Below are 17,070 nucleotides of genomic sequence, written 5' to 3'. Positions count from 1 at the left end.
GCTGGTTCCTTAATAAACTCAACAGTCAACTACTACCACCTCATTTATGGAGGTAGAATTCTATATCACACAAGTTGGTATACTGTATGTGCCTGCTTCGATCTCTGCATTTCTGAATTAAACCAGTTGTGTTTTCTACCTTCTTTGACACATCCCCGTACTGCAGTTGTGGGACGCGTTCATCTTTTGGGACCGGTAAAAGGAAACGAAGAACGTTTTCCGGCGATTTTAAAGTACTATCAACATAGGATAGAAAGGTGATTATTAATGCAAAAAGTTTTCTCATTATACAAATAAACTGGTCTGAAAACTCATGCAGTAATGGACACAACATACGTACTTAGATGACTAATGACCATCTGCCTCAGCGCTACCAACTGCAACCATCACAATTCTTCTTGAATATTTTGAAAACAATACGGAAGAAAAGTGATTACGGAATTAATTATCCTTGCTTGGATTCTTTCTAAAGAAAGTAAAATTCATTAACAGTCTCTTAAAATACCGTTCCACTTATGTATTTAATGAATGCCATAATATACCCTATCGGTGTTGATCTAGAGGGGAAAATTTCCTTACTCATATCATCCATCTTTGAATAAATGCCGTGGAAAACTTCGAAGGCTCTCAAGCTTTTGATGTTTCAACGGTTTTGATCGATAAGACACAAAGGCTTTAATAAGCTTCCATTCTATAGTCGGTTTTCTTCATCATGCACCAGAGAGGCTAATTTGCTCTTTACTGTTCACCGGTTATGACGGTAACTTGCTCATTATCTTCCAATTTTTCAAAAGTAGCTCAAGGATCTAGTCTTTTGATAATATTTTCCTTTCACACAATGGTAGCTTTCTGTTACTGTTAACTACGATTTCCATTCGCTGCTGTGCTTTGGTAGTATCTTGTATTTAACACCCAAGTTAATTAACCTTTTACCAAAAAATAAACCAAACTTTTCGAACATCCTCAAGAGGATGCTCGAAAAGTTTTGTCAGTAACTCGAATTCGAAAGTCAATGGAAATTCTACGAGCGTGTTCATTTTAAATGTCTTATTTCTTTCAGAAAGCAACCCAGTCACCATCATCGATGATCAATCAGTGCTGGTAAATTAGATGCTTTCAGAAAAAAATAATAATAAGACATTAAAATTGACACGCTCGGTTTTCATCTCATTTTCCTCAACGTGTCAGGTGTAATGACTTCCTGCAGTGAAGTAATTTGACTTCATAGAAATATAGTTAATAGTACGATAAGGAGGATAATCCTTTTTGCAAAGTTTGCATATCTGTTAATCGAATGTGCTCTTCTAGCAGGTTCTATGAAAAACCGAGTTGCATAAGAAAAAAATTTTTCTAACACCATGTGAGATCCATTATTTACCATTATTTATCCATTATTTACCATTTAGTTTAAAAGATCTTTGCGTACTAGGATTTGAAACTCCACATTTTTGAAACATATTCACCGCTAGTTTTTTGGTGTTTAGTTTTTTCCTCCGGCATTATCCTTTTCATGTAATCAACAATGAACCATATACACATGATATTTCACTTTCTTCTTCTTCTTCTTCATGTAACTTCCTCAGTGAGAGGGTGCAGCACCATGTCCTCCAAGTTCTCTCTGTTTCTCTGTTCTCTTCCATTTCACTTTCTCCAAATTCATTAAAACACATTCAACAATTAGCTAAAATCCTTTAGAATCTTAAAATTTCGCAATTAACTGGTTTGAAGACCAGATTGTTAGCCTCCGGATACTTGAAAGATTTGTATGAATGAATCTTTCAAGTCTCCAGAGGGTATCCTGCATACTTCACTACTCATCTAACAACAATGAGAAGAACCTTTATAAGAATTTTCTTTTTCATCTGAAGAGAGTTAGTCGGTCTTAAAAGGAGATAGAAAGGTTTTTCATCCGGAAAAGTCGGGTTTTCATCCCACAAAGCAAACAAACCGACTAGAAGAACATACGCAATTAACAGACAATACTACATTGCTCTCACAGCCTTAGTTAATTCGACCATCATTCCAAACTATAAACTGCAACATAATGTAATAACATGTTGCCCAGTAATGGTTAAAAATGAAATGCACATTTTCGGTACGATATGACAGCACTCCTGATACATTCCACAAGTTGAGCTGCATCCAATTATGATCTGGAAACTCTGGTGATCCCTCAAATGCTATCCGAAAACGGTTGGTGGTGAAGGCTATGATCCTTGAAAGACTATTCTGGGAGTTAAATTTTAGAAAACATGGTATACATAATCAAATAGCAAGAATAAACAATCTTTATGAAATAACGCAGTAAACGAAAAAACGCCCCCCACAAAGAAACCTGCTGAAGCTATGGGGGGGCTGTGCAGGGTCCATATTCTGATGGATTTTCCAATATTCTAGCGCTATCCGCTGTATAAAAACACCAACATTTCAAATTTCATACCCAAAACCTTTTGAAGTTGGTCAAATTCCCACATTCAGTTATTTGTTCAATTAAGGGGCAAACAACTGAGATGTGAAATGAGGGATGGATTTATGAACCCTTAATCCCTTTTTTATGAGTTTCTTAACGGCTTAATACAAATGGTCTGTTAGATTCTCTTTGAAACTTTCTTGCAGAATGTTAATGCCATTCCTCACCGTTTACTCTCCGCATCATTTGCCAAATACTGGCGTCGTTGTCATGAAAAGGTGGCTTTTGGCCAATCAGACAAACTTGAAACGCTGTTTTCACCCATAAAAAAGTAGCTCATACTTATAAATTCTCTAATGCTTAGCAGTTCCAAGATAAAACCTGTGTGGAGGTCGTCAGGTTTCCTGTTCCACGACAACGGTTTGTTGTCACAGCCAGTCCACTTTATTTTTCTGGTCAATCCACGAATTTCCGATCCAGAGGAGTCGGAAATTCCCCACTTCTTTTCTTTGTCGAGAGAATAAATCTGTAAAATATATATGGAAAAAACTACGCTTTGCCATTGTCATATTCCTTAAAAATTACAACTGTCATCATTATCAATTCCTGATATATACCTTCAAAGGATATCTGCTGAGTTCAAAGAGTTCCTGTACCTTGATCGTTAGTGACGATATCGTTTGACTAAAAGATCTGAACACAAATCCCACAAAGACACTTATAAACATAACTGGCTGTTTGGTTTTGCCGCGTGATCAGCGTTCCATTTCTCCTGTTTAAAATCCTGCCACGGGCATGGATATTTGTAGTTGTCTTGAGGTGGAAGATAAATTTCAGAGACTGGTATCAAACCTTACCCTACAGCTTACTGGAGAAAATTGAAAAAAATTTCCACACTTGGTTTCTAAAACAGGGTTTTCAAATTATGTAAAAGATCCTTACCCCACCTATAATAATAATAATAATAATCGTATGACGATACACGGCCGTAAGTCTCCTTTACGGGGAGGTACGGCACCATCTCATTCCCACCCAAATTTTATATTGGCTTCGGAACCAATATAGATGACGAATCAGACCTATGGCTGGGTCAGTATTCCCGACTGTAATCCGTGTGTGTTTACTGGACCGGTTTGCCTGCTTGCGGGATGAAAAATCCCAGATAAACTGGTGGGAAAAAACCTGCTGTCCACGCCCAAGACCGGCTAACTTGGCTATGGCTGAGGAAGATCCTTAAGCTCCTCCCGTCGTCGACAGGAATCGAATCTGGGCCACTCCATCCCCAGGCATATGGTTGCGAAGCGCATAGCCACTAGGCTAACCGCGCGGACACCTCACCTCTGCTACTAATGTATTCGTATTTCATGAACTGCCTTTCAGTAAATTCACCGAAATTTAGTGAATTAGTGAATTGGTCATTTAGTAAATTGCCTTTCGGTGAATTTAATGGGACCGTTATTAATTAATTTTATACGCAGCTAATTAATTTATTTGACATTTACCCTAACGCGTTACGAAGATGAGATTAGCTGCTAAGGTCATTTTCATTCTGAGGTTCTCTGATAAGGTAATAAATAACTATATCACAAAATATAAGTTCAGTGACGTTTCGTGTTGAGAATTTTCGTTTAAGATCATAAAGGGTGATTTTATTAATGGAACCGACCATGCCAAGCATTTATTTGAACAGAAAAAAATGATATAAATTAAATTTTTTATCCTACCTAAGAAATTTTTCAGCCAGTTTAAATGTATTTTAACAGCAGAGGATACAAATAGATGGGTTAGGCTCTTTTAAATCATGGAGAAGCCTATGAGGAAAGTGCATTATTGCTCCGTGTTTTCTAGCGAGTTTTTTGTTTTGTGGAATTAAAAATAAGAGTTTTTGGGAGAAAATATTGTGCTGTCTCTGTATTAGACAGATAAATTTCTGTCATCTGACGAGGCTTAATAAATATTCCTCACAGTCGGGATTCAAATTAGAATCTTTTCAACCAAAGAATAAATCTGCAGCACTTTTGCCAATGGACTCAAGAAGCACTGTCGATGAGTATAATAAAATCCGAAATAGTATTGCGGTATTGTTTTTCTTTTAATGAAATATAACGAAAACTGTTCCTAAAGAGTATCTTTCAAATATAACAGAATTATGCATATATTTCAGATCAAAGGATGAATTACGATTCTGAAGCAGCACTAATGGTAAAAACATTCATAAAAATTCAACAGTTGGAATTTATATGCAAGGATTGGTCTCTCCATCAAAACTAATAAACGTTTGTTTTGTCCATGATGATTACAAAAATAAATTAATGGATTTCCTGTCCTATTTTCTATCTATTCCTACTCGAGTTATCTTCAACTTAAAGTCATTGAAGAACCACTCTTGAAATATGCTATACTAATCATAGTAACTCCGGTCCAGCACAGTTATTAATTATACAACCTGGTATCATGACCTCCGCTAATGTATGTACAAAACTGGTAAAGCTCGTCTGCCTTGAAAAAAAATTACTTTGAAACTTACATTTTATATTTTTTCATATGTGTATATAATAACAAAACAAAAACTTGCCATTCAGATGATGAAACATTATTATTATTAAGAGAGACCTCCAGAGTATCAGAGACTCATCGAGGGAGGCCACATACTACACACCAGCTATCATACTTATTCTTGAATTCATTCACACTGCTTGCACTCATAACATCCAATGGCAATCCATTCCAATCATGCACCACCCGATGAGAGAAAAATCTAGACCTCACCCACTTCTTAGCTGCATTCTTTCTTAGCTTCCAAGGATGCCTTCTTCTTTCCCTACCCTCCATAAATTGAAAAATTTCACCAATTGAAATTTCGTAAGACCCTTTCAGAAGTTTGTAAGTCTCAATCATATCACCCGTCTTTCTTCTGTATGCTAGCGTATGCAGTCTACAAATTCTCAATCTGTCTTCATAATCAGTATTCCACAATCCTGATACGCGCGCACACACACACGCTCTCTCTCTCTCTCTCTCTCTCTCTCGAACTACCGAAATCTTAACATCGAGTCATATTAAAATGATTCGACAAAAATGCCGAAACCGAGAAACTGCAATGAAGCAATCTAGTCATCCACTTAGAAAAATCATCAATGTTGTTGAAGATCATGAAAAGCAACTATTTTTAAGTAAAGGATGAAAACAGTAAACGTAAATTTTGAATGTTCCACATAAGAAGTATTGCCTAGAACGAAAAGTCCATTTTTCCAACAAATTTTTCTCTAATGCTGTCCTAGCATCTATAAACTTGACATAGAGTCGGTTGGAATCAAGATGGTTGGTGGGTTGTTTTGGATTTAGGACAGAGGCAACTAAGGCTATGAGGCTAGTGAATTATATCTGTGTTCTTATGGCTGTTTGCCTATTTTGGGGATGACAAAACCGAGTTTCCGGGAGGAGAACTCCATCCACCGCTTTACGAATCCAGCTAATCTGGAACCATGTGAAGATATTGCATAATTATCTTCAAATTTTCAAATAAGGATTGTCTATTTATGGAAATTTGTGCAATCCTTTATCAAAGAGGTAATTTGAATATATGCTAATCATTAAGATACGAGGAATAATTATATTCATTGTTTCTGAAAGAAATAACAATCATTCAGAGCTGATAATCTGTGACAGCAAAAAGTTCAGTCAATAGATAATAACATTCAGATTGATGTTTAAGAGATTTTGGCAAGTACTAAGGTGTGTGATATCAATCAGCAGCTCTTGGATGAAACACACACGCGCGCGCGCACGCACGCACGCACACACACACACACACACACACACACACACACACACACACACACACACACACACACACACACACACACACACACACACACACACACACACACACACACACACACACACACACAGATAATATGATTGATTTTCAAGGATTCAAGGAGCATCATTCGGCACCCTTCAGATTATTAATAAGGTTCGTTACTGCCATATTTGAGAAAGTAGTCTATTACTTAGAATTGTTATCTAGGTGTAATTTATATCAGTCTATGTGTTAATGCTATTTTCTCATATACATACGAGGGGAGGTGGTCTGGAAAGTTCTGATAAACGCCTAGAACAAGAATTATATTAAAGCAACTGATATAACCAAAGAAAGAAAGAACATACGAGGATATTGTTAATAAATGTAAAGTCATGCACTTTGGCGTGATAGATATCCAATGTCGTATTATATTGGTGTGATTATGCTTGAAGAAACTGATAAGGCTAGGGAGCTTGGAGTTTTAGCAGACAGGAAGTTGAAGTTCAAGGGTCATATAGCAAAAATTGTAAATACAACTCAAAAGATAATTGCAATGCTGAAACGAACGTTCACATGTTAAGATAAGGATGTCATTTTGCTTCTTTACCAGGCAAAGCCTTGATAAGACCTCACTTGGACTATTGTGCGCAGGTCTCACCTGGTTTTCCGTTGTGATTCTGATATATTGGGAGAGAGTGGAAAGGAGAGTGTCAAAAATGACATCAGGATTGTGGAATACTTATGAAGACAGATTGAGAATTTCTAGTTACAAACATTAGCAAATAGGATAGAGAGGGGTGATATGATTGAGACTTAGAAATTTCTTAAAGGGTTATATAGAATTTCAGTAGTCGGAATTTTTCATTTTATGGAGGGTGGGGAAAGGACGCGAGGGCATCCACGGAAGTTGAAAATGAATGCCATCAGGAAGGGGGTTACAGCTAGATTTTTTTCTCATAGAACGGCGCGTAATTGGAATGGATTGCTATTGGAGATGGTGAGTGCAATTAGTGAATGAATTCAAGAACAGGTATGACAGCTAGTGCGAATAGTATGGTCTTCCTCGATGAGTTCCTGACTCCCTGGAGGTCTCTCTTAATAATAATAATAATAAAAATAATAATATAAGATTATAAGAACATACGTTACCTTCATAACTTTGCTACTAGTTTGTTCTTTCTTGTGGTTATATCAGTTGCTTTCATATAATTTTTGTTCTAGGTGGTATCAGAATTTTCCAGATCCCCCCTCGTATAAAGTAAAATATTAATCCTCTTTTGTGGGAATAAGATTGTGGTCTGCGGAATGTTCCCTATGAAGATAATCTGAAGATGTGTGGACTTCAGAAGCTGGTTGATAGGAGGAAAAACAGGGGTATGATAGAAACATCTAAGTTGCTTTAAGAGGATTGATGCAGGAGAAATGTTTCAGCACTTGGCTGGAGGGACCAGAACAAGAAATCATCTCTAGAAGTTGGATAAAACTGTGGTTAGTAGGATAGTAAGGACTAGATTTTTTTGCTTGGAGAATTGTGAATGAGTGCAATGGGTTGCCAGAGTCAGTTGTGAGTGCTTTGTCTGTTAATGGGTTCAAGAAGAGGTATGATAGATTGTGTGGATAGTTTGTATCTCCCGCGATGAGTCTTCGGACTCCATGGAAACGCCCGTACAATAATAATAATAATGATAATAAGATATGAACCAATTTCTAGGCTGAAAAGGTAGCTTTCAATTGGGAAAAAAATAGAAAGACAATGCACAACAGAGATTAATTCTATTGAGAAGGTTTAAGCATAATTGTGGAAATGCCATCGGAAGCAGGAATGTTTGGTTTCCATACAGATTCGGAATATTTTGATCTCTTTGTGGCAAAAGTCAGATAGTATGAAGTGTGTTTTGGCTGTTGTAGGAGATAATCTTAGATACTCTATGCTTTTGGAAAAGTGCAGTAGCAAGAGCTCGTGGTTGCTTTTATATGATGATGAGTAGACTCACGTTCAAATCCCATTCAAGCTGCAAGGAGTATTTCTTAGTGGTTTGTGATTGTCTGGAACTAGAGCTGAAGAGCAGCGGGATAAAATACGCCAAGTTGTCGGGAGGAAAACTCCCATGTGAGACTGACTAGTCACTTTCAGATGGAAGAATTCTTATAAAACAGTTCTTTGCTCCCGAAACGGGATTCGAACACACTTCTCTCCAAACGAAGAGTATCATCGATGCTTTCTGAATCAGTTTCACATGATTTTCGAACTGCAACTGAATCAGTTAATCTTAGATAGATTTGGGAGTATGCCATTCGGAAACTTTGGATTTACTTCATGAAGCATATCACAAGTAACAGACACACTCGCTTAATAACATTTGTTAACTTGGTATTATTTCTAAAACAATTCATCACAGCAGACCCACTGGGATAAGAATGCAATATTGAACCCGCTAGTGGGCTTAACGTGAAATAGACTGTAGAAAATCGATATTCAGAAACTCGAAAAGCTTAAGGTAGTTTTGTAGAAACTCTGAGGCGGAAGGAACAGTACATGAATTATACAAAGTGGGACAAAGAAACCGAGTTCAAAATAATGTTCATATAATGATATGTTATACAATGAAATCAGCATTAGAAGCCAGTACAAAAAAAAAAAAAAAAAACGTCGTTACAAAGACATTTCGTGGAAAGAAATATGATAAAGATGAGTTCAGAGAAAGGTCCCCTGACACTGAGATTAGATGTCAAAATGATGTCGTAGGATTAACGATAAGGCTGCGCTGTCGTAGAATCATCATGATTATTTTTTCCATAGTGTGTAATTTTTAAACTCTGCATGCTCCATAATTAGAATCACTCAGTTTAAATTTTAAAGTTAAAATTTCTCCTTTACGATTTTTTTAACGGTAAAAAAAGTTTCTCAACAGAAATTTTCATTCATTCAACTAATTCAGTGGCGAACTGCAGTACTAGTTTCCAGTTCGGTTACGTTAATTTACAAACTTGTTCTTCAGCAGTTTTTCGATGTTACCCCTCGCCCAACTCCCACCTACCCTATCATTGTACTACACGCTTCAAACAAGTCACTGATTAAGTGACAGCACGAGCTATTTGAAATCCTGGGATATAAATGGAAACCATTTGAGTAGTTCTTTAGAGAACGGAGTAAAATGTAATTAGAGAAAGGAGACACTAAGCGTAATTATCCTTGTTGGTCACGTGTCTGATATATATTAGTGACGCACCAGAGGATACATCGGGCGTTTAATTACAGCCGCAGCCTTCACCGCTGTAACAGCATCTTAGAATTCGGCACTTGTTCCGCTTCTGCGGTCTCTCTCTCTCCCTCTCTCTCTCTCTCTCTCTCTCTCTCTCTCTCTTTCTCTCTCTCTCTCTCGTCGTAATATGGCAGTACAAGAGTTAATTTAATTAATATTCAATGAGAGGGATACTGGGTAGATGGATTAATTTACAGTCACTTTAGCGAAACAACCACTCAAACAATTAAAACATAATACATACACCAAGGTTTCAAAAGTAATTGGAAGATTTATTGTTGTAACACGAAAAGTTGTTTGGCGTTTCTCAAACAGAAATTACATCGCGGAGATTTTCGAGGATCGTAATTAATGGGTCGTTTGAATACCTTTATCAATAAACATTGGAAGTCCTTATGTCAAAGATCAAGGCATTTAATATTCGCTAAATCATAATTTATTACCTTGCCAACACCAAGTCTTCCAATTACATTTGATACTTCGGTATATATTATATTCGAAATGTTTAAGGCATTGTGCTAATCCCCGAGTTTTAATGAATAAATCTTCAGTATATTAATGTGGTAAAATGCACCTTTTTTTTTTTCTTTTGTGCTTATGACCTAGATATAAAGGCAACACCTTTACGGATTCTTATGAGGCTTGGACTAATGACAGTGTCACTAATTGGATCAAGAGTGCAGTAGAAAGCTGGTGTGTGTGCTTTCTAAGTATAATGGATAACAAAAGACTAGACGTACTAAATATGTCTTAATATGCAAGACTGTATACATGAAATGGCAGTTATATTTTTAGTATCAGAAACCTCAATTTGTAGCGAGTTTCATTTTAAAATGATAAAGCATTTGTTTTCATTGTTAAGTTTAGCTGAGAATCATGTATGGCAAGCTGCTGTTTTAGAGAGATAATAATTAAGATGTACCAATTAGACATTTTCGTTTATTTATTACTATATAATCCAATTACTATTCCATTATCTAAATTCTAATCGATTAATTGTAAAGCTGCAGTTCTCTGTAGGGACAAATGTAATTGCTATTTAAATAAGTTGTACAAGTTTCATCCCGAATTTGGTTTTCAGCAATCTGCAGTGCCTTGGACAGTGCCGAAGTTAATGAGAATTTTCGCGAAGCAAGACATAAGGTAAGATTATTTTAATGATATAATATGCATATAATTTCAATTATTAACATGGAATTAATTTGTTAATAATCAAAAACAGATGGCAATGAGATCCATCTAAATACCGACGGACCATCTATCAACTTTTGTAAAAGTATAAAATCGTGAGATTTTTGAAAGTTGACTAGCGAAATCAAAGGAAATTTACAGCCAATAAAAGGATGTAGGAATGAAAGATATTTCAAGTGATATTAAGAGAAGTTTTCGCCTTGCTGTTTGAAATTTCACACAAAGCAACTAAGACTATGAAGCCAGTGTCTATTAATTGCCTGCGTTCTTCCAGGAAGTTTGTTTTGCGGGGTGTAAAACCCGCGTATTCAAGAAGCGTCACATTAACGGAAAGGGGATGTTCACATTAAATTGTACTTTGAATGATGATATTATATATTAATGCATGAAACTTAAAGAATAAGCTAGTGTTGTTTAAGTTATTGAAAGTTATAAATTGTTTAAACTAAATAAATTAATTAAATTGGTAATTTGTTAATAAATGATTAATAAGAAATTTTCCCGTACTATGGTGATTTCTATATCTTGGCTTAAGGAGAACATTCTTAATATCGAAATGAATAATTATGATATGGAAAACGAACAATGTAAGGCTTATATGTTGCTTGTGCGGGAAGATTTAGATTCTGAGATCGATACACTGAATTCTTATTCATGGGAGTTCGAGGCAGTGAGGTGCTTAATAAGCAGGGTATCTGTACATAGATAGAAGGCTGGAGGGTGTTGTCCCAGTGGATAAAATGGTGATAATATTATGAACTTGTTACTTAAACAGACACGGTGTATCAAAGTATTATTAATGGGGAATTATTAGATGGAGATATTAACTGCTAGAATGAAAGCTTATAATACAAAGTAGTAAATTCTTGGAGCAACTTCATGATAATTATCCAAAGCGGCATATGCTAGAACTTGGCAGAGGGGATAAGCTCTTCGATTTCATAATTACATCAGAGGAATTAGTAGGGAATTACATAGAATCCTATGTGATAATGGTCATTTGACCTAATAGGAAAATTAAGACTTAGAGGAGAAGTGATTATTAGGAAACATAGGATGGAATTTCAAGAAAGGTTATCTTGAAATTCCATCCTGAAAGGAGTGATAAATGCAAAATGGATAACACTGAAGAATATCTTGTTTAATATAATGTCTAAATTTATTCTAAAAATCTAATTTCATAAAAAATCTGTTGTCAGCCGGATAGATAAATCAGTTATCAAAGAAATACATTGTAAGAAAAAGCCATGAAAAGTTTAGGTTCGGTAAAAACTGTTTTCATCTTAAATGTTGCTCTTATAATAGATGCGAGCAATATCGTTTAAGTATATTATTAAAGATTAGAAGAAAAACTGACATATGCAGAGAAAACATTTTCAAAATATTCAGAGAAGACTTACTACGTGCATGGAGAAACTGTGTCAGAATAATTATGAAAATCGGTTGATTAATTGTAATTTGTGGACTTCATCTAATAGAGGACACAGATTTTATTGAATTTTATAAGTTGGTTCAGAGCCTATATAAGACAGACGGCATGAGTTTGGTGCGTATCTGAAAGAGGGTTATAAGCGACATAAACAGGCTTATGTTGCTTCATCTGAAACAAAAAGATAGTGAAGCAGGGAAAGTTCGAATAAATATACGGTATTGTTGACTTCAAACGCATTTGGTAGTAGTTACACTGTAACACCTGTGTAGCGTAAATGTAAGGTTAGGTAATTCGGGAGTTTATACAATGGCCAGCCTAAACGGACTTAAGTATCCCATTTGAAAATCGATAATAATAATTTTTTTCTGAGCATCACAATACTGAACAGCGTTTTCTGTATAATGGAGTCACATTTGTAATCAGCAAGCTCTAGAAAGATGCTATCATTACTATCAGTCATGCTATTTTTGAAGAAAAAGCAGGTGAATTTCGTACTAACTCATCAAGCTTAATTTGCAATAATTTACTTGGGATTAGCTACCTTTGTTTACATTCGGAATGTATTCATTATAAACTTTAAGCCTGAAAGTGTTTCTTAAAAATTTATCTCGTATTTGTTGATGCGAAGGCCCTGAAATCCATCTCGACAGTCAGTAAGCGAGATCTTTGATACAAATGATTTTATAGAAAATATCATCCCGTACATTTACTCTCCTCCTCCTACTCCTTTCAAATTCCTGAATGTTTTCTTCTATATATATATATATATATATATATATCAGTGGCGTCGAGTGTCCATTTAAGTTGGGTGGCTTATATAAGCCGCATTACAAAATTCAAGTCAATTGTCAGTTTGGTCGTATGGTTGCTTTTATTGATGTGTAAAAGTTTTAAGAGTGCATAGTGCATCAGCGCTCATCTTAATAGGTCCAATGTAATTAATTGGTAAGATAACTTTAAATACTTAATTTTATCAATTAATATAATTTAAATATGGAAAGCATAAAGGACAAATGAACAACATGTATGCTTCACGCGCGTCGTTTATGTGAGAAGCACAATGAGTTTACACTTCGTGGTGAGATTAGATTATCATTGGCAAATACTAGAGTGGGACACGGATCATTTGAATTTTGATACGATTTTTAAATACAGCCATATAATATGCATAGAAATCGGAAAAAATAATCACTTGGGAAATTAAAATCTGGAACCAAAGAATGGCTGAAATAACTCGTTTTGCTTATTTATGCACAAGTTCCAACCTCCTGAGACTATAATCAGACAATCCGCGAACGTTCTGGCAGAAAATTGGACATTCAGTAGATCGTCAACATTGTTTCCCATTGCAAATATGGACAAAAACGTTATAAATTATTTATAGAAAATTACTTGTCTATATCAGTGTCCTAAACACGTCAATTCACATTTCACGCACGCAAAGCAGATGAAACTCAAAAAAAAAAAAAAAGCAACTCATGACAAATAACAACGTTCAATTGGATTGGTTGACACAATAACTAATCAAAGCCGCTGATTTCTAGATGGTATTGTCTCAGGGCTAATCCTGTCTCGCCTTCTGGGAGATTTTAAACCACTGTAATGCTAAGAATTTGATCGGCTGCGTCATCTATACGTCTGTTCAAAGGACGCAAAGGTGCATATATTTGTGACGTACACCCCCTATTAACGCGAATGGGATGCATTGTTTACACGTATAAAAGTGTCCTCTTCATGAAGCATTAGTATATTGTGTTTTAATTTTAGGAATCACGCGAAGCCATAAACAATTAGGGGAATCTTTAGCACTAATAAATGCAAAAATATAATAACGGTGATGTTGCTATTACGTGGTGTGCCGCACACCTAGCACACCTGAACATTCGCTCCATATATATATATATATATAAGAGGGTACGATAACCACTTTTCCAACTAGGTCTGCAAATCATTTGGCATGATATGTAGTCTAGAGAAAGAATACTTCAAGGAAGAATAAAAAATAATAATAACTAATAATAAATAAATAAATAAATCCACTAACGTCTTTTATTCTCCAAAGAGTGTAGGCGGAGTTCCTTTAGTCCAACTAACTTTTTTTTGAAGATAGATGGACATCCGGTCTCCATTCTTCAGCCCTCACTGATTGTGAGCTCAAACTATCAATAAATCAAGGCTTTTCAAGAGAAAGAAAATCTGGCAGACATCTGCTGCCATCTCGTGGCCTTGAACCATAACACTCGTATTACTGTCTGTAACAGTGTGAGTTTTACAGTCGACATTTTTGAAATGCGGGATAAAAAAAAAAATAAAATAAAACTCAAGTTTCTGGAAGGGAAAAAAATTCTACATGCTAGTCCAAAGATTACCTAAAGACCGGAAAAATGCAGAAGAAAAGGTATAGAAAATGCTCATCTTTTCGGCGACTAGAATCAACCAATAATGGTCTTTTTTTCTTTTCTTTTCTTTTTTTTTCTGACAGCTCTACAGTAAAATATCTATAAGGCATGCCAAACAAGCAAACTAATATTTGCACTGTTATAACTCAAAAAGAAGTTTCGAAACGTCTTTGATACTATACAGAACAGAACTAATTTTCTGCATGGGTTGTTGAGTTGTCCTGGTATTGCGCTACTAAAAAGACATAATTTTCGAAGAGTGCGTATTGTCACGTTATCAATGTTTTAATTAAGAATTCGAGAGGAAAACCTAAAATTTATTTATTTTATTAAATATTTATTTATTTATTTTATTATTTATTTTATTAAATATTTATTTATTTATTTTATTATTTATTTTATTAAATATTTATTTATTTATTTTATTATTTATTTTATTAAATATTTATTTATTTATTTTATTATTTATTTTATTTTTTTGAAATTTATATTCAAATTTCAATAATGTCAAGATTAGTTTGCCTGTTTGGCTTCAAACCATGGCTTGAAGGTGTTTCATAAAAATTAAACTCTGGCCTTGAAATCTATCTCGACAGTTAATAGGCGAAATCTTCGATAAAATGATTTTATAGAACATATCATCCCGTATATTAAATTACTCTGCTCCTCCTTTGAAATTCCTAAGTGTTTCCTTTAATTATAAAAGCATATTTAATATCGATATAGATGGTTATGATTTTGGTAGGCGCCATCTTGCGTACCGGAAGTCTGAAGTAGCATATAAAACTTTTGGATTTTGCTTACTTTTGTTCACCACAGATAAGCAAAAGAAGCGATAATAACATACCATCATCATCATCATTTGTACTTATCGGGCTTTATCGCCCAAGACGGGCTAAATATCCTTGGCTTCCTAACTTAATTTTATTAGGATAAAGTATTTAAAATGTTTGCTTAACTCAACGATTAAATATTTAAAGTGATTAGTTAGCTTCATGTCTGTTGGGAATAATGGTTATAAACTGCGTGTGTGTTTCACCGGCCGGTCTGCTTGTTTGCAGGATAAAAAAAATCTGCTTTCTGGTGGGAAATCCTTCCCCTCCGCATGATGCTGCTCTAACTCACCTTCATTTGAAAAGCCATTATAAAGGTTCTTCGAGTCACAGGTGGAATTCGAAACCAGCCCTTTCCAACCAAAGGATACTTGTTACCAATAATGTACCACAAAAGCAAAAACTAATCACTTTAAATATTTAATTGTTGAGGTAAACAAACATTTTAAATAGTTTTTGTGTTTTACTTTTAAAACATGAATTACCCGTCCCATTTTTTTTAGATTGTGGCAGTAGAGGACAGGTTAAGCAGTCCAGATCCCAATAAGACTTCGTTGAGGAAACAAGGAACGTCAGTCCCATCATCTTACACAGGTGATTTACAGGTGCTCTCATCTCACGATACTCGTACGACAACTCCGACATGGGACACCGACGAAATCAACTTTCTCATTCGACCAGCTTTGCCATCAGCAGAGAAGAGCAATGCTGGAGCTTCATCGATCCCAAAACACAATAGTAGGAGTCCACTTCAAAGAAAAAGAAAGCTTTCTATTCTCTCAAAGAAACAAGACTCGAAGCGTAAGTCCTCATCTCTTTTCTATAATAACCAATTATAGAACTTCCTTTTTCTGTAGTCCGCCTTCGTTATTTCGTTCTAACAATAGCGGACATGACACTCGTGGGAATAAGAGCAAGATTTTCACGACCACTTTCAGATTTATTTTTCGACCGAGTGAATTATTTTGTTTTTGTTTTAGTGTCTTGATCTCGACCGTAGCTAAAAAAGCACGAAGTAGGAATAGAAAATAAAAGAAACTACCGACGTTCCGATTTAATGAAAAGCGAAAAGGACACTGCTATCTAATAGACCAAAATTAGATTTAAAAATAAACTATCAGAGAGCTCTTCTAAAATCTCAGGGATTCGAAATGTTTTTGAAGTAATTCCTAAGCTCAAAAGGTATTATTTAAGGAGATTATGCTTGAAAATTTCATTAGTCATGCAATATGGTTAGTTTGTAATCGGGTTTAAAACATAAACAAAACAACCGAGAGTATTTAATGTACAGCGTATCCGTCAAAGGTTATTAATTTAATTACTTTTTTGTTACCGTATTCGAAAGAAACATTAGCATATTGGAGTCTGAATCCCTTAGCATCACGAAAATTAATGGAACACCAAGCCAATATTTTCTACTTGAATACATTCTAATTTCTTTTAATAATTAGTAATGAATAATTTCTTACAATAGTTAAACTGGATTAAGCAGTAATTAATAAGAAAATTTCACTTTTTTAAAATTATTATTGTCATCCTCAGATAAGCTTGGTACAAGCTTCGAGGATATACGTACAGTTGCATTATAATATTATCTAAAACCAATATTAATAAAGGATATCACTTATTGAAAAAAAATTTTCAATTATTATAAAAAGGTTTTTACCTACTGTAAATATAGCATTGTAAATACGTTCGTAAAACTTGAAAAATGATGTACTGTCAATCATTTATGTA

General features: G+C 35.0%; 1 protein-coding gene across 1 annotated transcript in view; it reads left to right on the top strand.

Moving 5' to 3' along the window:
- The window catches only part of LOC150102316 (uncharacterized), a 107,009-nt gene that overhangs the window by 15,231 nt on the left and 74,708 nt on the right, over positions 1–17,070 (top strand). Inside the window, exons 2-3 of the mRNA XM_090399498.1 lie at positions 10,560–10,621; positions 15,837–16,134. Of these exons, the coding sequence (XP_090255624.1) occupies positions 10,560–10,621; positions 15,837–16,134 (360 nt within the window). The remainder of the gene's footprint in view (positions 1–10,559; positions 10,622–15,836; positions 16,135–17,070) is intronic.

This window comes from Typopeltis vanoorti, chromosome 10, assembly GCF_054136105.1.
Source record: "Typopeltis vanoorti isolate ZY-2024b chromosome 10, IOZ_Tvanoo_1.0, whole genome shotgun sequence".
Taxonomy (NCBI): Eukaryota; Metazoa; Arthropoda; class Arachnida; order Uropygi; family Thelyphonidae; genus Typopeltis; species Typopeltis vanoorti.
The sequence above is the reverse complement of the archived record's forward strand: the minus strand, read 5'-3'. Positions and strand labels throughout refer to the sequence as shown.